This window comes from Micropterus salmoides, unplaced genomic scaffold (genome assembly GCF_014851395.1).
Source record: "Micropterus salmoides isolate LMB-PRFRI ecotype aquatic unplaced genomic scaffold, ASM1485139v1 Ms_hic_scaffold_20, whole genome shotgun sequence".
NCBI lineage: Eukaryota > Metazoa > Chordata > Actinopteri > Centrarchiformes > Centrarchidae > Micropterus > Micropterus salmoides.
Genome location: NW_024041151.1, coordinates 25,844,306 through 25,869,043, shown reverse-complemented (window position 1 = coordinate 25,869,043; position 24,738 = coordinate 25,844,306). Strand labels below are relative to the sequence as shown.

The following is a 24,738-nucleotide window of genomic DNA, read 5'->3' as shown; positions in this document are numbered from 1 at the left end:
GAGTGTATGAGTGTGTGTGAGTTTGGGGAGGGGGGCATGAGAGTCACTGACAGTGGGGACCCGGGCCTTGTTGAGGAAGCCCACTGGCATCGGAAAGAAACTGTTCTTGTGGCGAGAGGTTTTGGTCCTGATGGACCGCAGCCTCCTGCCAGAGGGGAGAGTCTGAAACAGTTTGTGTCCAGGGTGGGAGGGGTCAGCTGCAATCTTTCCTGCACGCCTCAGAGTCCTGGAGGCGTACAGGTCCAGAAGAGAAGGAAGATTGCAGCCAATCACCTTCTCTGCAGAGCGAATGATACGCTGCAGCCTGGCCTTGTCCCTGGCAGTGGCACCAGCGTACCAGATGGTGATGGAGGAGGTGAGGATGGACTCAATGATGGCAGTGTAGAAGTGCACCATCATTGTCTTTGGCACGCTGAACTTCTTCAGCTGCCGCAGGAAGTACATCCTCTGCTGGGCCTTCTTAGTGAAGGAGGTGATGCTCAGTTCCCACTTGAGGTCCTGGGAGATGCTGGTGCCCAGGAAGTGGAAGGAGTCCACAGTGGTGACTGAGGAGTCACACAGGATGATGGGGGAGGGTGGGGCTGTGCTCTTTCTGAAGTCTGCGACCATCTCCACAGTCTTCAGAGCGTTGAGCTCCAGACTGTTCTGGCTGCACCAGGTCACCAGATGGTCGATCTCCCACCTGTAGGCGGATTCATCCCCACCAGAGATGAGCCCAATGAGGATGGTGTCATCCGCAAACTTCAGGAGCTTGACAGACTGGTGACTGGAGGTGCAACTGTTGGTGTACAGGGAGAAGAGAAGGGGGGAAAGAACGCAGCCCTGAGGGAAACTGGTGCTGATGGTCCTGGAGTCAGAGAGATGTTTTCCCAGCTTAACGTTCTGCTTCCTGTCCGTCAGGAAGTCAGTGATCCACCTGCAGGTGAAGTCAGGCACGTTCATCTGAGAGAGCTTGTCCTGAAGCAGGGCCGGTATGATGGTGTTGAAAACAGAGCTGAAGTCCACAAACAGGATCCTGGCGTAGGTTCCTGGGGCGTCCAGGTGCTGGAGGATGTAGTGAAGGGCCATGTTTACTGCATCATCTACAGACCTGTTGGCTTTGTAGGCAAACTGCAGGGGGTCCAGGAGTGGAGGTCTGTGATGGATTTCAGGTGGGACAACACATGGCGCTCAAAGGACTTCATAACCACAGATGTCAGGGTGACGGGTCTGTCGTTTAGTCCAGTGGTCCTTGGTTTCTTGGGGACAGGGATGATGGTGGAGACCTTGAAGCAGGCTGGCACATGGCATGTCTTCAGTGAGGTGTTAAAAATGTCTGTGAAAACCGGAGACAGCTGATTGGCGCAGTGCTTCAGGGTGGATGTGGAGACAGAATCCAGCCCAGCTGCTTTGCGAGGTTTCTGCCTCCTGAATAGTACATTGTCTTTCAAAGCGACAGTAAAACTGGTTCAACTCGTTGGCAAGGCGTGAGTAGTTCATGGATTGGGGGGATTTAGGTTTGTAGCTGTTGATCTGTCTGAAGCCTCTCCAGACAGAAGCAGAGTCATTATTTGAGAACTGGTGTTGTAATCCTCCATGCGTACAGCTGTTTAGCATCTCGCACCGCCTTGCTAAACTTGTACTTTGACTCCTTAAACCTGGCCCGGTCTCCACTCTCACACCTTCCTTTTCCAACCTCAGCTGTATGAGCTTAGTTGTGAACCAGTGTTTGTCATTGTTGTAACTCACCCTGGTCCATGTTGGAATGCAGCTGTCTTCACAGAAGCTGATGTAGGATGTCACAGCCTCTGTATACTCATCTAGACTGTTGGTAGCAGTCCTGAAAACATCCCAGTCAGTGCAGTCCAAGCACACCTGGAGGTTCTGTACAGCTTCATTGGTCCACTGCTTAGGGCTACCTTATAGGCTACCTTCATATCACTGATTTGAAGACCTTTATTTGATCATCCCCTTCCAACTAGGGCCGGGGCGATATGGCCAAAAATGTTATCACAATAAAAACATTTCATATCATTCGATGTCGATAATTATCACGAAAAATGTCAAATCGTTATTTCTTTCAAGTTTAAAGGCTGATTTTTGCTGAACTTTCTGACTGAAAATTGAAGAAATCAGATGGTTAATTATGTGGTTCAACTTTTCTTTATGGTCAGAATGGGACAAACACTTGATGCCAAACAGTGGATCACATAACAAATCTGAGGTAGAACATTCAAAACTATTATGATAAAAAACAATGTAACAAATATGATTAGTAAATCTTTAATAGAAAATATAAGTGCTAATTTGTTTGTGATTCAAATTAATTAAACCAAATATTTATTGACAATATATTGAACATTTATTATATTGATATTGAGGAAAATTATATTGCGATAATTATCATACTACTTTCAACACTCATACTGATATTCAAATAGTTGTGTAGTTGCTATACATACACATATACATATGAGCACCTATCAATTTTGTAGAGTTAGCTACTCCAATTGAAATAGAGTTTGCAGTACCATTGGGGCCATTTAATAGAGACTCTTTACATAACCAGGATTTATGGTTTAATCCCTCATGTCTCATAAGTCATTTCTTACTCATTTTCCTGACAGCAGGTACCTTTTTACCTCCTAGAGTATATGACCATGCATTTCTAAGTGATGAAATTGGATGGCTTCTACAGCCGGGCTTTGTGCAGTCAGCTTTTGGGTATAAAATGGATTGCCCTGGACTCATGAGAGCCTATGTTTTTTTTTTCTGCGGCATCATCTGAAAGCAGTTTACCTGCCTTTGAAATTTCCCATTATGCTCTGCTATATATTCCCTCTTTTGTTTTTAACAAGTGCTGTTTGTTCTGCTTGCAAGCAACGTCGACCTACATCAGCCCAGTGTCACAATCAGCACTTTCCTCCAGAGACCATGCATTAGGACCACTGTACCACGGATGCTTAGTCGATTGCCAGTGTTTCTTATTCACAGGATGGAGCCGCCTGTTAAACCTACTGCCCACCCTCCATCACCTCCATTCCCCTCCATCTTTCCTTTTCTCCTTGTGTATCCCTAACTCCATGCACTCCTGATTCTCATTACATCTATACACTGCTCATTTTGCCTTCCTCCTCCATTTCATCTAAATACAGTTACATAACTCAGACCTGCTTGCACCGTGATAAAGCTTGTATTGAACTGTGTGTCTTAGAGAGAAACCAGTGTGCATGTAGCAACCAATTACCAAATAAAACACCCCAGTGATGTGAATTAAATGCCTATTTGATAATAACTAATCTCAACATAATTATTAGCCATTCCCAGTTCCATAACATTAGTCAGTTTTGCTAGCATACATTAAATCAACATACTTTACTGGTTTGTACTAACAGAAAATCAAGTGTTGATTGAAATCAGTTTCCTTTTTTGCGGTGTTTAGCCCACAGACAGTGCAATCCTGATCCGTTTCAGTTCCCAGGACCCCCCGGTGATGGCTCAGAGGCACATGACACATGTCATGGGCTGATGATGTGCATGGTTCAGATAGATAGTGTTTGACATCAACAGTGTCAAAATTTTGCCTCAATAATAAAATCAAAAAGACAGGCAATTTTCCTTTTTGACTTCACACTGTTTGTGGTTTTGTGTGCCTTTTTGTATGCAAATATTTTTAGTTTTATCCTCTCTGTCTGTGAGTAAAGGCTACTCCCACTGTAGCTGCTGCTGAACTTATCTGTTTTATAGTTTTATCTACACCTCTGCATTTATGCTGCCCATAAAGAGGGAGGGGAGTGATGACAGGTATTTTGGTGCAGTCAATGATCTTCAGCGCTGACAGGGCTTTGTTGCCTCAGAATTAAAGTTATTATTTCTCAGCACAAATCAGGACTGTGAAATTGATTCAGGTTGATCACAGTGATTAAAGGAGACTGGTCTCCGCTGTTATCCACAGCACTCTTAACAAGTAATAATTTGAGTTGTTGCTTGCAACATTTGTTAATAGGCATTTCAACAGAGGCATTTAGTAGTTCCTTACAATTGTTATATGAAGAAGACAGTCGAATGGAGGGTTTAACGTGATTTGTAGTCAGCGAAGAAGAGAATGAAGGGACACTGTTATTTGTAGCAGCATTTTTTGGATTCCTGAGGGATATAATCCAGATTGCGATTCAGACAAAAGAGCATGCAGATGACTATGACTATGACGTCAGATGTGCTTTGCACGATTATACAAAGGATGTTGAAGTTGACTTTTGGTTGCAGTTGGGTGGTGAAAAGAGAGCTCTAAACCTTTAAATGACCCAGCTGGTATTGGTTCTGTTGCTCATTTAGGTAACGACCAAAGGAATGTCATTGCTGATATAAGCAGCTGATTAATGATATTGATGATAGCTAAATATATGAAACCCTTTCATATAGAGACCTTTCCATTCTGTTCAAAAATCCTAACTCATGAAGTGAGCACATGGTCCTAATTTAAGTTATATCAGTTTTAAAATCAGCAGTGTTTGTGATAATTATCAGTCTGAAAGCAGGGGTCCTGTTTGTGGTGCAGAAGTTTGATCATTAAGACCTTCAAATCCATTGGGTCTGATTCCTGCAGACCACCGGGCACATGGGAATACATTGATCTACAGAGGGACTGCACACACAGCAAGCTATCAGAAGGCAATGAGGCACAGCCAACAGCAATTTTCAGTAGAAATGTTAGAGATGTTGGTTGTGTGCATTTGTGTGTATGTGGGGGTGTTTGGTCATTTAGGTTTTTTTGGGTGGTGGAGGACTGCAAAAATTGGTTTCTTCTCTGTAATCTTTAAATGTCTTCAAAATGTAGTGTTGTTTCTCGCTTTAATATTCACAGCTACAGCCTTATGTTTGTAGCCATGCATGTATTCATGTGGGTGTAATCTATGGTGTAATTAATGATTTGTGGGTTTATAGTTGAACTTGCACTCATGTATGTTCGAAGAAATAGACATTTTTGACGTGTTTATAATGAGGCCTGAATTCACTCCTCTCCTCTCCTCTCCTCTCATCTCCCCCTCAGGTCCTGAAGGGCAGTAAAAAGCTTTGTCTCTCTGTGCGTTCAGTCGGGCGGATTCCAGGTGGCTATGTCACCAACCATGTTTATACCTGGGTTGACCCTCAGGGTCGGAGTGTGTCCCCTCCTCCTGACCTGCCTGAGCATCGGAGCGCCACCCTGAGAAGAACTGACAGCCAGCGACGCAGCAACATGCAGCTTCTGCAGGAGGGAGACGAGAAGAAGGTGAGGCATTACGAGGAAACCCAAAACACTGTAATGCTGGAATAAAGGAGCACTGTTTCCATTGACAACTCTTTTTCACAAATCTCAATTGTACCTTTAAGGGATAATACTATCAGGGGGAGAAGTAAAATATTCAAATATTAAATAACATGTCCCCAAAATTGTGTTGAATATTTTATAGGTGCCCAGGACATTAATTCATTCAAAACATTGGTTGTCCCTGACATCCATTAGGCACTTTTAACAATTTCTGTTTACTAAAAAATATTTACTAGTACAAACATCTACTTGCATTGATAATGTCTTACATTTCTAACTCTGAAGGTTAATGCTAAAAAATATAAAATCAAATATTCATGAAGTATGTAAAAAGGCTAGCTAAATTAAGCTTAGCTAAAGTAAGCACAAAATCTAAAAATGTTTGATTAATAAACAGATATGCTAAAAACTATATCCAACTTCCTCTAAACAGGCGTCATGCTGTGAGCTGACCTTCACAGCTTTACGCATTATGACTGTTCTGTTTACATTCAACCTGGTGTAGTACCATTTTTTCAGTCTGCTAAGGAAGATCAACAAGTCCTTTTAGCTGCGCTGTCTTTGCACACTGATCTTCACTCTATCGTATAACTACTCCCACTCTAACTCTGTAACTGCAGGAGAATCTTTTTGTTCATGACTTTTAAAGTTATATAAATGTGAATGGAAGGCAAAGGCCTCCCACAGCTTTTGCTTCAGTCATTGTGGGTTGACAAGGCCATGAATGAATCAGCTTGAACATGAACATTAACCATCCTAACGCCTGACTGGATAAACACACCAACACTGGGCTACCATCAGCCTTTGCCCTCTGACTTTTTAAAAACTTTTTAAAGTATCAAATTCTGAGACAACAAATAGGTCATGTGTTTGCAGAATCAAGCTTCAGTTATATTTACAATGCAATGTTTTAGTTTATACGATCAGGTAATAATATCATCATCTGGTTCCAACGTTTGTGACTTGGTACCTTTATTGCAGTCTGGAAGAGTAAAAGTAAATTAGAATAGTAAAACTCATAATGGACAAAAGATGATGGACACTGTAAAAGAAATTTAAAACTTATAACTTAACTTAAAAACTTAAACAATAACAGTAATTGGACCTTCAGTCCCACAAAATTCCACTTTGTCACCACCTCATGACCAGCAGGGAAGGAGCTGTCAGAGCCGTTTAAAGAGATTTATTGCACTAAAACTTTTACTTTTTCAAAAGCTAAGAGCCACACATTAATCTTAACAGCTTTACCTCCATTAAAACAGGCAGTAGTTAGTGCCATGAAGATAATGTTTAGAAAATATTAATCCAGTGTTTAGTTGATAGTTTAAAAAAACTTTTTCCATTTCTGATATTTAGGCAATTTCAAAGATATGTAGCAAAACAGGTAAAGTTACGTGTCTGATTTGTATCAGCATTTGATGGGCTGGAGGAGGGGAACTACTTGAAACTTTCACTCTCGTTGTCATTGAACATTTTCAACCTACTTTTTTATTGGAATTGCCTCCAGCTCTGTGATTTAGAGGTGATTAAAAAGCTGTGCTCTGCATTAAAGGCGTTATGAAATGAGGATCATGCCATTTTGGCAATACAGGGATGCTCAGTTACGTTTGAATCATTTATCACAATTGATATTAAAGAAATACAAAGAATATTATATCGTTTTTTAAACAGTACTTGGAATAGACCCACAAGGAACCGCGAGTTGCATGCAATTGTTGGCGGGCATGCACAACCCGATAAATGGCAAGACCGATAAATGGCAGGAGAGCGGAGCAGAGCAAAAAGGGTCAACAGTAAGACTTTGTTTAGCTGGAAATGTGCAGTGTAAGTTACACTGACTAGTGAATAGAGACACTGCATACCGCTGTTACCTACTGTCGCTGTGGTTACTGGTGTTGCTCATGGCTACTATGACATACCAATTTTATTCATGAATCGCTGCTGTGATTAAATGCACTTGTCTATCCCAAACAAAGGCTCTATGAATGCCACTCAGATTCCATTGCTTACAGAACAGGGATGCCAGACCGCTGGGACTCCCTTTAGAGAGAAAGAGCATATTGAAGTGACTCCATGAAAACTGCTAATACCACAGGACACTATGAGCTGCAATGTGCTGCTAATAAAAGAAGGATGAATCTAGTGATTAAAACTATTCTCCATGTCCTGCATAAATGTCACAGAGAACATGAATGCCTCAATATTCCCACTGAGCTAAGGTGGCTGGCTTACCTCCAATAAGCAGACAGGTGTTATTAAAAGAAAGGGTGCAGCGCCATATGCACTGAATGAAAGTAAGATTCCTGTGCCAGATGCCAAACCTACAGGAGGGGAGAAAAACGAGGGATGAAACTGACAATGTTTAATAGAGATCTCTGCATATGTGTCATCTTGTAGTTGCCAGGGTGCACCTGATTCCTCATTTAAATCTTGGCAGAGGCAGCTACATAAGGATCAAACCAAGTAATCAAGAGCCTCATTGTGATGGAGGAAAATGTAGAATTTAAAGTTTGGCACAGCTAAGCCTCCACTGAACTTCTCCCATTGGACAGTGTACACTTCACTGTCATCTATTTGCTTTCCAAATGTAAATACTGTGATATAGATGAGTTGAGTAAATCCTAGATTATTTATAAAATTAAGGATTTTTTTGTACTTGTGATGTTAAGATTGGGTAGGCCTGACCACCTGTTAATGTCATTAAGAAGTATCGTTCAGTGCTTCATTGCAGTTACAGTATGTGTATTCCTGCAGTTGAGAGAGGGTAAAATCTTAAGTTTAAGCTGCTTTAAAACTGAGGGAGGTAACGGAGAAAGTGTTAAAGCTAAACTGTTAAAGCATCTGAACTGAAAAATTTTCCCTCATCAGCATGTTTGCTCTGACATTAAAGGGTTAGTTTGGATTTTTTGAAGTGGAATTGTATGAGGTACTTATACATAGTTAGTGTATTACCCACAGTAGTTGGTGGTTGGCCCTCCCTCTCAGTATTACAACATTAGTCCAACATCGCTTCAGCCTGCTAGCCTATAATATTGGTTGTTACTTTATTGGGCAAAACATAGCAGGAGGTGACAACAATACACACTCAATGGTCAGCGCGATCCTCCCAGCCTAAAGAAGAACATCCAAGCCAGCCAAAACATTGTAAAATGTAACCTCTGCACTCATATTTTGGGATGAAATCTTTGCTGTTGGAACGTAGTTTGCTATAAAAGCGAAGAGAGAGGCATGTAGAGCCTGCCCCCTTGCTACAGAGAGATTGAAGCTAGAAATCCAAGCTGAAGTCGCCTTTAGTTTTTTCTTGCCTCCAGCTATGTCACTGTCATGTCAAATCCAAATATACGTACTGGTGGAAGGAAGAACTACTTGTCAAACACTGCTTTCTCTGTCAATATAGCACTGAGGAATGTATTGCTTCATTGAACTGCATTGACCCAGACGCTCCAAACAAAAAGCAGATTATATCTGTCGCAATCTCTGTCAGTGGGTTAGAATAAAGCAGATTTATCAGACAAATGAATCATTTATCAAACCCTGTAGCCTCAGGAACACACCACAAATAGGCCCACATAAGTCTTTCAAAGGCTTTCATAAATCAAGGTAAGTGACAGCAGCTGGAAGGTTAAAGCAACATTATATAGTAATTTTATCTTATAATAACAGCCTCAAAATAATTTTGATGGTTCACTGACTTGTAATAGGGAGAATGGCGTCTCTGTCGTTGCTGTTCCAGGCCCCCACCTTGAATAGCACTATACATTGAAGCACTATACATTGAAACCTATCACGAGAGCAGCGTAATGCTTTACGGTATTCTCGGTGAGAGACCAGACAAATATAAATATCAGCCTCGTGAAACCAAAGGCTGGGCTTGGACTAGTGAGTAATATTAACTGGATTGTGATGTCTGGTGTTGTTGCACTTGCTTGATATTTGGCTGGATTAGCAAAGTTTTTTTCGACTCACTACTTTTTGATCATAAGTAATGTAATTATAACAAATGCACGTGGACAGCCGTCAGTATTTACAGTGGTATATAAGTGCACTTGCACTTGTGCCAAATTGCAAAATATATTTACATAGTGTTGCTTTAATATACAGTTTATATGTATATGTCTATAGTATAGCTAATGTTTTAAGACGGAATATGAAAGTGTGTTTTGAAAGATTTAGCAGCTTTCACGTTGACATGAAGACACTGTTCCACCTAACAAATGATACCAAGAAAAGACAATACACCAATCCGCCATAACATTATGACCACGGACAGGTAAAGTGAATAAGGTAAAGTGAATTATCTCGTTACCATGGCACCTGTCAGTGGGGGGATATATTAGGAAATAAGTAAACATTGTGTCCTTAAAGTTGATGTGAAAAATTAGCAAGTGTAAGGATTTGAGCGACTTTGAGATTGATGCTGGTTCTGATAGAAAGGTTTCAGAACACAGTGCATCGCAGTTTGTTGCATATGGGGCTGTGTAGCCCCAGACCAGTCAGGTGCCAATGGTGACACCTAGTTACTGCCAAAAGCGCCTACAAAGGGCATGTGAGCATCAGAACTGAACCAAGGAGCAATGGAAGGAGGTGGCCTGGTCTGATGAGTCACGTTTTCTTTTACATCACATGGTTGGCTGGGTGCTTCTCTTACCTGGGGAACAAATGGAACCAGGATGCATGTTGGGAAGAAGGCAAGCCGGCGGAGCCAGTGTGATGCTTTGGGGAGTGTTCTGCTGCAAAAACTGACTGATTCCAACAATACACCTGCTGTATATGGCAGCCTGAGACAGTTTTTTATTTATTTAAAATGTATACAGTATGTTGTCTACCTGTCTCCACATAATTTATTCTAATAATAAAAATCCACACACTAGGAAGACTGAAGTGACTGACTAAATACAGTACAGAAATAATACCATTAGACATTTTTATAAATGCAGAAACTGGAGTCATTTTGGCACAGTCGTGTATATCCTGCAGGTATCATTAGCTCCCTGCAGCAGCACGTTTAATTGGTTGCTGTAGCAGAGATACCTTGTAGTCGTTATTTCCGTTTGGTGGATTATTTGAATTGAAAGAGCATAGGGTATTGTCCACTCTGCTTATCAGGGGTAGTGACGCGTATGATCCTTGTAAACAAACTGATTGACCAATTCAAACGGTCATTTCTCCAATAAGAACAGATTGTTCTCATTAATAGCTCTGAGTCACCACATCTAAGTAGCACCTGAAACTCTTTATTTTCTGCTGGAAAATCCAAAGCGGAGCTGTCATTTATTCATTCTGTCTATTGTGTTTCACATCTCCATTTCAGTGTGAACAGCCCGACACCACAGCAAATCTAGCAACCTGTCAAGAAACACAATTGAGACTGAAAAATGTAATTTCAAAACGTTGATATATATAAGTGTCTGGTTCACACAATTTTTTGATATTTAACCATGCTTTGCCTTTGTTATCTGTTTCTGTGTCTGTCTTTAACAGGTCAACTTGGTTTTAGATGACGGCCGGTCTCTGGGTCTGATGATCCGGGGGGGAGCAGAATATGCTTTGGGTATATACATCACTGGAGTGGACCAGGGGTCAGCAGCAGAGTGTGGAGGACTGAAGGTATCACTTCATTCTATCTTTGACTTGCTGTCACAGGCACACACACACACACACACACACACACAGGCTCACTTTGAACATATGAAAGCTGTGCTATTTTAGACAATAATTTAGTTATTGCCATACTCTTCGTTGTTGTTCTACAGGGGAATGCACACAACTCTCTCTCATATAGTTGGCTGTTATTCTTTTCAGCACTATACTTCTCACACAGTTTTAGTGCCTAATCCAAGTGTAGTGGGACCACATCATGACGTTGAGCAGGCATCATGATTGTAACCCCCCCCCCCACACACATAATACTGCCAATTTTTAATCACCACGAACATTATTATTATAAATTTTAAATATGCTTTGCACTTTCTCCCCACACTCAGACACACAAGAGACCTCTCAGGTAAACACACCGACTTGCCCCGCCTCTCTCTGTTTTTAACCGAGGGAAGACCGTGCGAGTGAACACATGAACATAAGACGACCGCCGAGATAATCCATTTTTGACAGATTTGTGAACAATATTTTGCGAGAAATAGGCCTTTTGTTATACAGAGAAAGTCTTAGATCTTTGAGTTCAGCTCATGATGAATGGGGGCAAAAACAAAAGTGTTGTGTTTATAATTGTGTTCACTATAAAAATGTAGCACAGTAAGGATACAGCCATATCAGAAAGGAAACAAGCAGGTCTACCGATGCGCAAACAACCAATGTTGATGACTCGTTCAAATAAGACCCCCTCAGTTTGTCACTGTTAGCAGAGACTCCAGTCTGCAGTGTAGTTAATACCCTTTACTGATAAACCAGAGAATTATAGTTACATTAAGCTTCAAGATAAACTAAAGTTTTTGTTTCATGGCTCAACTGCCGCACGTCACTCTCTCTTTCTCTGGGGGAGTATGTTTAAACATTGTGGAATATTTAAACGCACTCCACCAGAAAACTAAAAACTTCCAGACCTCCACATTTTAGAGGACTCTCTAGTTACCAGAATTATTTTATAATCAGAGCTACGAGCAAATCACATATCCTTACATATAGATGTCACATACGTGTAATGTACTATTCAACTTATGTACTGGATTGCCTCTCTACATGGGGTCTCTCTGACAGGAAGATCGATACCCTGATGTCTTTACTTACTGTGGGACACTTGGAAGAACTTCCTCTGAAACACCTGAAGTCTACATGGCAAGGAATTTAATAATGGACTAATACATACGATAATAAATGGATAAAAATGATAGTAAATCCTTTTTCCCACCACAAACATTTGTGTAGAACACATATAGCCTATATTTCAATAAGAAATGGGAAACACAAAGACCCCTCGGCACCCCTTATTCCATCGTCCATCAACACATCTGACTTATAGTTGCTTGTTATAAACTGCAGGACTGAAACTGGGTACACACTGATCTTTTCGTGTACAGGTAGTATTCCTTAGAGTGCACAGTTTTGGTTGGTTTGCTTAAATATGTGTTTGTCACGGTGACATGGTAACAGAAGGAGAATGAGGATGGACGTCTCCTCCCCTGAGCCCTTCATCTCATGCCTGTTAATGATCAGTTTGTCAACCAGCCAATTACACAGACACCTATTAGAGGGCCCACACACTCAGCATAGCATCTTGATGTAGAGTGCTGTTAGCAACTACAAAGGCTTCTTATTAAAAAGAGTGAAAATGAAAGACAGGAGGTAGAAAAGGCTTTAATATTGTGTATTGTGCTTAATGTTTCTGCTCCCCACCCTCAGGTTCAGGATTTCATATATATGAACTACTTGCTGCTTCATGCATCATGGTATTTAGAATTCTGAGCTGAGCTGGCCATTAAAATGGGTCAGGAACATACCTGCTGAATATATCATATCACCATGGAGATATTTCTATAACCATCCCTGTTGACATCAGCAACAAAGTTGCTGGTGTATCATATATATGTATTTATATATACACATACATACATACATACGTATATATTTAAAGTCTGTAATTCATGTTAATGGACTCAAACACCAGGCCCTCTGCTGCTGGGGCATTGGTATGAAAAGCCCTCATTTAAACAAAGCATGTGAAAATGGACAACACAAAAATGTGACTTATTTGTTCTGCAGTTTATGAAATAGTGCACTATTTACTATCTACTTAACCCCCAAGGAATCATATTTCTTTTTGTTTCTCCAATATATGCAGACAAACTGAGATGTTTGTAGCCTCTGTATGTTTGTTGTTGGCAGCCTATCAAACTGTTGATTCCCACTTTGGCCTTATCTGTCTGGTGCGCATGTGGTGATTTGTTGTGTGTTGTTATTTTATATCCAATCTGTAAATAATAAATAGTTGGGTGTAAGTATGTAGAGTTAGACAAACTGAGTCTGCATAATGTTTTGTGTAACATGTCTTTAAAATAAACTAAAGAGTTTCAGTTGTTGGCCTTGTTACTGTAATAGTTAATGGGGAATATGGAGAGCAGAAACAGTTGTTTACCCAGCTGTATTATAAAATCAAAACAGCAAATGGCAACACTGTTAACATTTGGATGATGAGCCTCCTGCCGTCTCCGGAGACCAGGGTTCACCGTTCAGAAGGGAGGCCAGCTGCACTGCTCTCAGAGTCGACACTCTCCTAAAAGAAAATGTGATTGTGTGTAACAGGTTGATCAGTAGGCGTTTGGTCATCTTAAAGTGTACATGTGTACAAACGGATCTAAACATTCACTGGTTCCAGTTACTCAGATATGAGGACTTCTTTTCTCTCTTTTTATATCACTTTGATTTCAATTTCTTTGGACATTCGGTCAGCCAAAACCAGCAACTTTAAAATGTCACCTGTGAAATTGAGATGGGCATTTTTGTTTTCTGACATTTTTCATAGACTACACCATTAATCAGTTAATTAATCCGTAATGAAAACAGTGAGAAGTTGTAGCTTTAACTGCAAGGCCCATCTGTGGAAACTACATCTCTGGTTGACTTTCCACTTAATACGAATATGTTCTCCCTAGTGTAATTGTGTTTCGAAGTATAGTGCCTGAACACATCCTGAACTTTTCTAACTGAGCTTGATGAGTGGGAGGACTGGCTATGTCAGATTCTGCAGACTGTACAGTCATGTAGCTATATGTGCATGACGATGTAAGCTGCTGTCTTTTATTCCAAAGCGTGGCCTTTTACATTTAGACATCACATCTAACGTTTATGCAACACCATATGCCAGTTTGTGCAACAACAATGGAAGCGGCAGACAGGTATTACTTTCGCCAGCATTACCCTCACTTAGCTTTATCAGTATGCGTTAAAGTGATCATCTCTGTAAATCTCTGGGTAGTATTCAAAAGTTTTATGGGGCCAGTTAAGGAGCACATAAAATCACACCTTGCTGTTCTTTGTCTTTATTCTGGTGGCACTGTGGTGTTCCTGTAATGTTGTCTCTCTGGTATCCCCTGCAGAGTAAAATCCTGTTTATTGATAAAGTCAGACATGTGCGCTCTCCTTGGGACTAAAGTGCCTTTGCCGTTTGGAAGATAACTGTATGGATTATTGCCTTACATGGCTTCATGCTTCTCTGTGGTAAACAAGTAGTAAACACAAGTAACACTGGGCTGGTTATGGTGATCCTGATGTGTGTGTGTGTGTGTGTGTGTTTTATGCATATTCTGCTGACTCTTTTCAGCTTCGACTGCTGCAGCAGCACCTGTGACTGGCAGATAAATCTTTTCCCCATTATCTGGAGAGACTCTGAACAGGAGGCTCAGACTGACAGTCATATCATATGAGGAAAAATGTGATTGTCCCACTGTTGAGTAGCTACAAAAGAAAGTACTATAGAGCAAAATCACAAGTTACTACATGAATATTTTAAAGTGAGAAATTACATACCAGAATGTTGTAAGTAGTAAGTCATTGTAAGTTTCTACACTTTACCAGATAGAGATATGAAAGGAATATTATGTAAGGCTTAAAATTATAAACTGTGAACTAGTGTTCCAATTTTTCATTATCCAGTAGGCATACTTGGCATTTCTATACTGTGTTCATGAACAATATTACCGATTACATTATTCAGTGACGGGGGGAGTCACTTTGCCCTTTTTTAGTCTGTAGGCCTTCCCGACCCTGGTAGTATTTCTACATGATTTGTCTTTGTTATCTTGTTTTGAGTGTTTCCTCTCATCATGTTATCTTCATGGCCAACCCTTTGTCACATTTGAGACTCAGCTAAACACATTTTGGGACCCCTCTGATCTCTGACTGGGAATAAAAGTCTTAAGAATCAGCAACAAGTCCTTATATCTTTGTTTTCATGAGAGTTTTGATTAATTCCACTACAGTACCAGGACCAGGACAGGGGTCAGTACATGTGATCTATTCACCTTTATCATAAAGCACCTGTTCCTACTCCTATATCTGTTGTCAGTCAACTGTTTTTTCTATTGACAAAAAGTGCCAGTCAGCTGACTCAGCCTTTAAGGGCCCTTAATGTGATAACTCACTGGGATCCCATGTGCATCCTAAATAGTGTCACAAACATCCTCAAGGCACAGACTCGTACAAGCCGCCTCTGTCAGTGCTCAGCAGGAGAAGACGCTTCCTCATAACTGTCCACGACGCTGGTCTGCACGCTTCAGCTCCTCACCCTGCAGCAGACTGTCCATACACTGTTTTTCATCTGGCGAGTATGACTGTGATGGATGGCTTATATCGCTCCCAGGGTTCTCTAATCATCACAACGCCAAGATGTCACTTTTTTTGCCCTTCAGTCTTAGAGAAAATGAAAGCTCGGCTGTGTAAATGTTACCGCGTCATGTTGCTCTCCTGCCACCGCCTCCTCTCTTGACGGGAAGCCTCGTAAAAACCTTTGTTGTAAAATTTGTTGTAGCATTTTTGTGGCTATGCAATGAGAAGGGACGTTGATAAAAACAACTGCAAAAATTTTGGATGACTCCAGCACAGACTTTGTGTAGTTACTGAACTCCCCCCGTATGCACCTCCACCAACTGCCTGCAATTTAAAGCAGGAGAAAGGTCAGCCCTGCCCAGTGCCCTTCTGTTGACATCTGCCTGATTCAGTTTAATTTAATTAAAGCCGAGGGAAAAAGGTCATGTCTCTGTGATGTCAGCACATGAAGGTAACTAAGGAAAACACTGGAAACTATTCAAATTCTGTAAAGATGTATTTATCTCCTTTTTCCTATCATTGTTGATTCAGTATGTGTTTGGTTAGCTCATAATTAAGGACATCTAGCTGAAGTCGGCAAGTTAGGATAATGTATTCAGCCTCACTGCCTTTTACTCAAATCCAAACACATACACTGTGTATATACATGGAGCATGTCTAACTGAACAAAGAATGTGCCAAACACGTAGATGGATTAAGGCCAAGTATTTTCAATTTGCACAGAGGTGATTTTCCATCCTCACTGATGATGGAGCAATCCTGCTGAAAGAGCACAAAACAAATCAGGACACAAAAGGCACTTGGCAAGCAAGGAGGTTTAGGTATGTGTGTTTGTTTTTCTCTCTAACCAGAAGATGTACTGTAGCTTAAACAATCATGTTTAAACCACCCAATGAAGAAGCGTTATTGCAACATAATGAATTTGTACAGTGTTTTAGTTGCTGACAGCATCATTGCTTGACCTTAAAATCACATCTTCACTGATTGTCTGAATTTTTGTAACAGCAGTCGGGACCCTGAAATTAAATTGAAATCTCATGTCTTCTTAAAAAAACTCAGATTTTCTAATTCAAATTTAAAACAAAGAAGCCAAATAGCTCCTCAGGGTTTGATTTTAGGTTGTATCTGTTTTTATTACATTTTGTCTTTTGGCCATATTATGCATAAATCCAGTGCCTCCATTACTTCATTGACAGATGAACTCAAATACAATATACCTATGATAAAAAAAATCAGAAACACAACCAAGCCATTGTTGCTAAAGCCATTATGATATTAAGTGTGTAATGCCGCAACAGACAAACAACCAACAAACCCCATCTACTTACTGAAACTTAGTGAAAGGATCACATTTGATCACATACCAGCTTTCGATGTTAAAGAGAGTTACTTACTTTTCTTTTACTCAGTCCAAAAGCATTTTCAAACACAGCCAAGATGTTAAACCACTGAAAGCGCTAGGAGAAAATTCAGTTTGATTTATTTTACTTTTTTAAGAGAAAAATAAATAAGTGTACAAAATAGAATCTAAAATAGCAACTTCTGGACTGTCCTGGTGGCTTTGCCATAATACATTTGAAATTCACCTGGACCCTTTTGTTGCTTTGCTACACGTCTTCACGCCCAACTTTTCTGCCTCTTTTCACAGTGAGTAGTCAAATAAAGGAGAAATGCCATAAAAGTAACCTTTACAAGTGTACTTCGCCATAAATGTGTCTGGGAAATGACCCTTCCCCTGACAATTTCTGGTGAATCTAGGACTGAGGCATCCACAGGCTCTTTCAATAAACAAAATTTCCAGAGCCCCTACCAAAGGTAGCTGGTAATCCAATCTACAAATTACAGGGGCATGAAAAGCAGCATGATTCTAAACAACTGGGAAACATTAAATGCAACTTGGTAATATCTTTTCCCATCACCCTCTCCCACGTTCAGTATGAATGTGTTAAAAATAATTAGCTATTTTTTATTGTATTATTTGGAGCTAAGCATGAAGTGTACATTGGGTTTTTGAAACCCAGTGTACCCAAAGACTGAATATTTTAATGTTGAATTTCTCTTATTCCTGACTCTCTGATTATCGGAGGTTAAAGGTGATGGACAAACAGTGGTGTGCAACTGACCTTCACGTTCGGAACAAATGTGTATCATCTCTTTCAGCACAGAAAAGTTGATGCAGTTTCTCAGAGCTAGATTTGTCCTCTGTAGTGTTTCATGTGTGAAACATGAGTGCACATGACTACTGACATTTGAGCTCCATCTCTATCCCATAGTGTTTTTCTGAAATTTCTGACAACAGTTGCATGCAGCCACACTACAGATGGATCACAGTGTTAGTTTACCACATGGCAGGTAGTTTCTTTAACTAGGTACTAACAATTGTTTTAAAATACAGCAATACCTGGAGCACTGACCACACAGATTCAGCATCTCTTTACTGTGTTATTGTCTGTTACGGCAGATTAAATGTAAAGCACGGTTAGAGAGTATAATGGCAATTCTCAGTAATGGTGTAGCTGATAAAAGGATTACCTAATTAGTTTTTACAGTCAATGAGAATAAGAGGAAAGAAAAAGAAAATGAAAAGAAGAAAAGAAGATGAACAACAGGATCTGTTTGAAATTACACGTCAAATAGCTGCTGATAAGGACAACTTACGCTAATGTAACATTACCCAAGTAGAGGAGGAGAAGAGATTTGTTGTCCCTTAAGGGGAACTTTTCTTAACTGTGTGCTGCTGCTGTTGAAGGAAACATCAAAAGAGGATTTAACAGAGATATTAAAATCCAGTAGAACAAACGGCAACATCAGTGTAAAACATACAGACAGTTCACCGTTTTATCTGGGGTGTTTTAGGCTTTCATACTCAGTTTTATCAAGGGTTAAAATAAGTAATCCTAAAACTTTATAAATGATTAACAATTAATAATTATTTGTAAATGTGACTCAGAACCAGGATTGCACCCATGTTCCTTTTTTTAGTTATTACTCATTTGCTGCACATTTGATTTGTCCCAGATAAAAAATAAAATAAATGTTTGGCGTTGATTTCTGATGTGAGAAACCCAAATTAATGTGTTAGCTTTACTATGTAGTGTACAATCATTATATTCCTGGAAAAGGTGTCTGATTAGATTTTCAAAAATATTGAAACAAAAATAATGTAAATGACACAAATGAACAGTAACCAAGCAGACAGCATGCACGTTTTTGGATTGTGCATCTAGATCCAGTACACATAATGCACGGAAGAAGAGACACATACATAGAAGACAACATATCAAAATATAATTATGAGTATTATGTACTTATCCTGAATATTATGTAATAGTAAGGTATGTAAAGTACAGCATATAATAACATCCATGCTACATAAGCTGTCATAGGTCTTTATTATATATTGATGGCAGTAACCAGCAACTTGGTAAAGAATACAAAAATGCTAATTTAATCCTTGAAAAAGTGACAAACCCCAAGTATTTGTGTACCCGCCTGCTCCAAGGACAGGCTTTAACAACTAGCCGACATTAGCAACAATTAATTTAAAACCAGGCATTTAATTGCACTGTCATTGTGTTTGTGTTTTTTTACAAGGACAGAAACAATCATAAACTGATATTCACACCATGACAAAATGCTGTTCCCCACAGTGTCTAAATAAAATATCAATTCCCCATTCTTCAGTAGTACATCCAGGCTGCACGTACACATGGAAACGCTGCTTCTATGTGTCTGCTGCGTGGAAGCGGAAATGGGCTCCACATTAGACTATTTCTGGCTGCACAGCTGGAAAGCACTTTAAAGACAAAGCAAGCCATTTATTTCTACTTATTACAGAAATATGACTTTGTGTGCCCACACCAGTAAACCCTGCTGTTCTGGAAGACAAGAGAAGGCAGTTCTTTGTTTCCTTTAATAAACATGAGATTCAAATTCAAATGCACCAACTGCGAACCACACAGACAAACAGTAAAGTGTGATTGCTACCCAGAGGCCCATTGATCAAAGTCTGGCCTGCTGAAAGGCACCTGGGCTTCCTCATTTTCCCAAACCGCCCGGGACCATTGAGGAGTAAATAACAACTGCTGCTCTTCACATAAAAAAACGCCACTGGCCACTGCTTTTTCTTTTTTTCTCAATTATTCTCACTATTGCTATTTAAAGGTGCTGTAGAATGAAAAACTGTATTTCCCTTGGCATAGTTAAATAAAAAGTGTTCATGTACTGTAACTGACATACCATAAGCCTCAATCTTGTGTTTCCTCCTTCATATGTAAATGTTGCACACCCAAAATACTTCCAAAAACAGGCAAATGCCAACAAATTTTTGAAGTTTTTGAAGGTTTTTATTTAGCATTTTGATTTTACACTTGGAGTATAGCCAAATGCGTGCTAAATTAGGCTATTATTGATGCAGTAAAAAATTCTCCAACCTCTTTATAACCAGAAGCTTTGGCTTTTTGGCCAGTAGTGACCAAAGTAACTTAGGCCTATTCTGATCCTTAAAAATAAATAAAATTACCAATACCTCACTGTAAAAAATACTCTGCAAGTAAGCCTACTGCATTGAAAAAGTTGAGTAAAAGTATGTAAGTAGGCTATGAGCTGGAAAATGTAGAAGTAGCCAATTAAAATAAAAGTAGCCTACTCAAAGCAGAAAGAAAAACATCCCATATGACTGTATACTAGTATTTATTATATCATTAGATTATTATTCCTCATGCATTAATGTAGTTGGTTGAGGTTGAACTATTTTGTATCAGACTGCAATTAATGATTATTTTTATTTTAATCAGCTGATTATTTTCTCCATTAATCGATTGTAATTCTGAAAATAGAGAGAAATGTTACACAGTTAACCAGGGCCCTAAGTGAGACCTTCACAATGCTTATTTTGTCCGCCCAAACCTCAAAATGATTAAAAATACATTAAAATAATCAAGTAAAAGCAGCAAATCTTCACGTTTGTGAAGCTGGAACCATGAAATGTTTTTGCATGAAAAATACCAAAACAGTTGCCCATTAAATTTTTGTCAGTTAGCCTAACCGATGTAGTTCTACTAGCTGGACTTGTATAAACTTTTGAGTAATTTAATTTATATCAAAATATGCTATTTTTAAAAAACTTTTTAAGTAACTGAAGCTGTCAGATAAAGTAAAAAATACAATATTTCCCTTTGAGATGTGGTGAAGTAGTTGAAAGTGGCATGAAAAGAACACTCAAGTTCAGTACAAATACCTTGTGTAGATAGATAGATAGATCCTTGCGGAAATTAATTTTGTGTCATATAGCAAACATCAGATAAACAACATCAACAGACCAACAACCAGACAACCGCGCTGCCAACACAAACATACAAATTACCCTAAGGTGCAACTCCCCGACACCCCAAGATTCGGCTCTTTTTTATCTCATTGTTTGTTAATAAATCCAATACTAATAGGCACAAATGACCTGCGGGCCTGGTTGGTTCGGAGAGATGGCACCCTAAACATTCTGCCTGATGGTAACAGCTCATACTCGCCAAATAGGGGATTTGATATATCTCTAATAATCGCCTGCCTCTTCCTAACCAGTCGGGACTCACAGATCATTGTCATGCTAGTTTGTTGTACCCCGGCAATCTTACTGGACATATTAACTATCTTATGCAGTTTATTTTTATTATTCACCGACAATGTGAAATACCAGGCAATGGAACAAAAAGTTAGTATGCTTTCCACAAAGGAGCGATAGAAGAGGACCAATATATCTCTAAGTCTTAGTTTACGCATAAAATATCGACGCTGCAACCCTTTCTTATAAATAACATGTGTATTCATGACTGTTTTGCATAAATGATTGTTCCTAAGTATTTATAATTGTCTACCATTTCAATACTCTCTCCATCCATAGTACGTGGTTGGTGGGTGGTGTTAACACTTCTGAAGTCAAAAATGATTTATTTTGTTTTCTTGGTGTTCAGCAGAAGAAAACTTGCCCTACACCAACCCACAAACTGCTCAACCCACTCCCAATAGCTGGGAGCCCCCTACCCCTGTCATCAAGGCAACAAACAATTACAACACAAAAAAACATTCATAAGCTGAAATGTGTAGCCTGCTCACACACACAGCTTGGCATACATGTGTAGGGCAAGTTCTGCAATCCTTCTGTTGAGAGAGAGAGATCGTTGCTTATTACGTGATTCAACATTTCCCTCTCTCACACACACAGCAGTCTACTACTTGCCCCAGATGTCTGTGATATTGCAACAGGGTGTAGGCCTCCTCACACTAGGCAATCCGTTAAGTTTCAATCGCCTGAAAAATGCTATTATAGACTATTGCTCAAGGGGAGACCGCAATTCCGCCCTTTATGGTAATATTAAAGTGTTATTTTACGCACTGTTGTCCGCTGGCACACAGTAGCAAGCATATTATCATGTGTAACACTGTACTAATTGGAGGGTGCATCAAAAAGCCAATAATACTAAACAAATAAGCAGCAGTCAATACAGAGTAATACAGTAGGCTACAATACAACTGAGTTAATGTTTGCAGGTCACAGCCTCAACCTGTTCGGTCAAAATTTTGCGCACGACAGTGGCTGATGGTGGAGAAGTGCAGCCATCCTGTCAGTCATGTGGTGCGCAGCGTAGTTCATTAGGAAAGTATGTTCATTTAAGTCTGTTTATCTTGTTTAATGTACATTATTTATGATTCAAAATAATGGCTGTTGATAAATGAATTAGAGACCCCCACAGATGCATGATTTTACTGCTTCCATGGGAGCTCAGACCCTCATTATCGGAGCTGAGCTCCCACGTAACTCGAACCCTGAGTATATATATATATATAAATAGTCTTTTATCAGATATACCTATTGTTATCCTTTCTATTTGTTCGAATCAGTAATTTATAGGTAAAATCTAACTGCTAGGAAAAACCTGAGAGAATTGTTATCTCACTCCAAACTTTTAATAAAACTTGCCCTCAGAGCCCTGAGGACTGCTAACGTTAGCTGCACGGCTAACTGAGTAGCAAACTTAGTAGCAGCTGCTGATAGCAGTAGTTAGCTGCTAACGTAACCAGTAACTATGTAAATTTGCAAAAGTGGAGGCAGAGCAGCCGGAGGACATCAGAGGGAAAACTGGACAATATTTTCTCCATCAAATCTGATCCAGTTTCAGTAACACCAGTGAATAAAGTGATGTTTTTGGACAGTAAACAGTGACGCCGAGTCTCAGGCCTCAGTCTCAGGCCTTGATTCAGTGTGGTCCCTCTAAGCCCGTCCCTCTTCTGTGCTTGGGGCAGTTGGCCAAGCAAGTGACAGGAGCTAAAACTGAGGCTGTCTCCGAAATCACCCACTACTCACTATATAGTGGACTATTTAGTGAGCTCGCCATTTTGTAGTGCTGTCCGAATGTATAGTGATAATTATTATACCCTATCTCAGAATGCATTTTGAAAAGTAGTGTAAAACTGATGGTCACTAAACAAGCCCTACATACCATCAAGCATTGCGCTGATAGAGAAAACTGATTGTCTGACGACATTGATGTAATTAACGGCACCGAAATAACGAGTAGTGTCCGAAAGTGTTGTTTTAATAATGCGAGTGAGCTCCCTATATGGTGCTCTACATACAACTCCCTACATAGGGGGTAGGGAGTAGTAAAAGAGGACACAGCATGAGTGTTCAGAAAGAGGGTGAAGAGGTGCTGAAGCAGTGGACAGAATGAGAAATATGTGTTTTTTGAACATTAAAGCATGTGAACATTTTCTAGTAGAAACCCTAAATACATGTATGAACCTGAAAATTACAGCACCTTTAAGGCTTATTTTGTTCTGAACTGTTTGCACTTAGCAAGAACCCAGTGTGACAGGTTTACATGGTTTAATTTTCCAAATACACCATATTTTTCTCATACTGCACATCGCTGCAGCTCCTCTTTTCACCCTATGTGTCGCACGCTCCGCTCTTGAGCTACAGAGTGATGCATCTTACTTGTACAAAATCTTTGTTGGGAGTTGCACATGCACAGTTCCCAGGTAAGGACTACTAGCCAATCTGAAGCAGAGAAGGGCGGGTCGTAAGAAACAAGGTAGTGTGATCTAAATCAAAGCCGCTTCAGACTGCGACCGTAACCTAGCAGATGGTATAAGTTAAGTCCACAACCACACAACATCATTGTTCCACATCTTACCATAAACCACTACAAAAATCACCATATTTCAACTAAATTTTACATAAAATTGGCCAAACAATTTGAACGTTTGCTCAGTAGCTTTCACATCGGCTGTAACGTTAGCATTATAGCTATAACTTTAGCTGTGTTAGCCGACGTTTACAACAACTCCACACTTGAACAGTCTGTGAAGTTACATTGCCGTGTTTATTTTAAATATAATTCACAACCAATAAAGCATACTTACAGGTTGTGATTGTAAGTAGGCACAAAAAGAGTCAGAGTTGCATCGTCTTTTAGGACTAAACGTTGAACTCTTGCCGGTGTTCTGACGATCTATGCAGGCAGGCCTCACACGCTCCTCCCGCGGGTTGTCACAGGCATCCCCCGCAGCCACTTGTTCCGCCATCACTTCTTGTAAAACTGTCAATATTCGAAATCTACACAGTTGATTCCTCACCTCAAAACTTCTCAGAAGTGGATTTAGTGATGAAATTCCATACGAAAACTGTAAAATATAAAACTTTATGTTGCTGGCCTCTGTCTGGGGCACGCAATGATGATGCACTGAATAGTGCATACATTTTAGTATCCCTCAGCTCACTTGGAACCTAGACAGAGGTGAGGTTATACGAGATAATGTACCTGGAAGCAGGTACAGGTACAACATTTCTACAATGGAAAACCAAACAAAGGCAAGTCAAGCCAAGTGGAGCTGGTACTGTGCAGTGGAAAAGGGACTTAACTAAAATCAGGGCCTCCTCTCAGACAAGTTTGGTTTGACAGCGTGCCTGACCCCGCTAGCCGCTTGGCAAGCTTTATGACGCATTTTCATTGTGACGTCACAGTGAAGGAAGGGAAATGGCTGGACTACAAACGAGCTGTTTTCAGGCTGTTCAGAGCAGTGCTTTCTGTAGGAGATGGGAACTCCGTTTGGGCTGGACTTTGGGCTTTTTCACTTTGCAAACCTATTACATGCACAAAAAAGAGATATAACTCAAT

General features: G+C 40.0%; 1 protein-coding gene across 2 annotated transcripts in view; it reads left to right on the top strand.

Annotated features, from left to right (window-relative positions):
- Positions 1-24,738, top strand: part of whrna (whirlin a) — a 161,887-nt gene that overhangs the window by 68,819 nt on the left and 68,330 nt on the right. For both annotated transcript variants that reach the window (XM_038734254.1, XM_038734252.1), the window contains 2 exons: positions 5,030-5,248; positions 10,769-10,894. In XM_038734254.1, the coding sequence (XP_038590182.1) occupies positions 5,030-5,248; positions 10,769-10,894 (345 nt within the window). The remainder of the gene's footprint in view (positions 1-5,029; positions 5,249-10,768; positions 10,895-24,738) is intronic.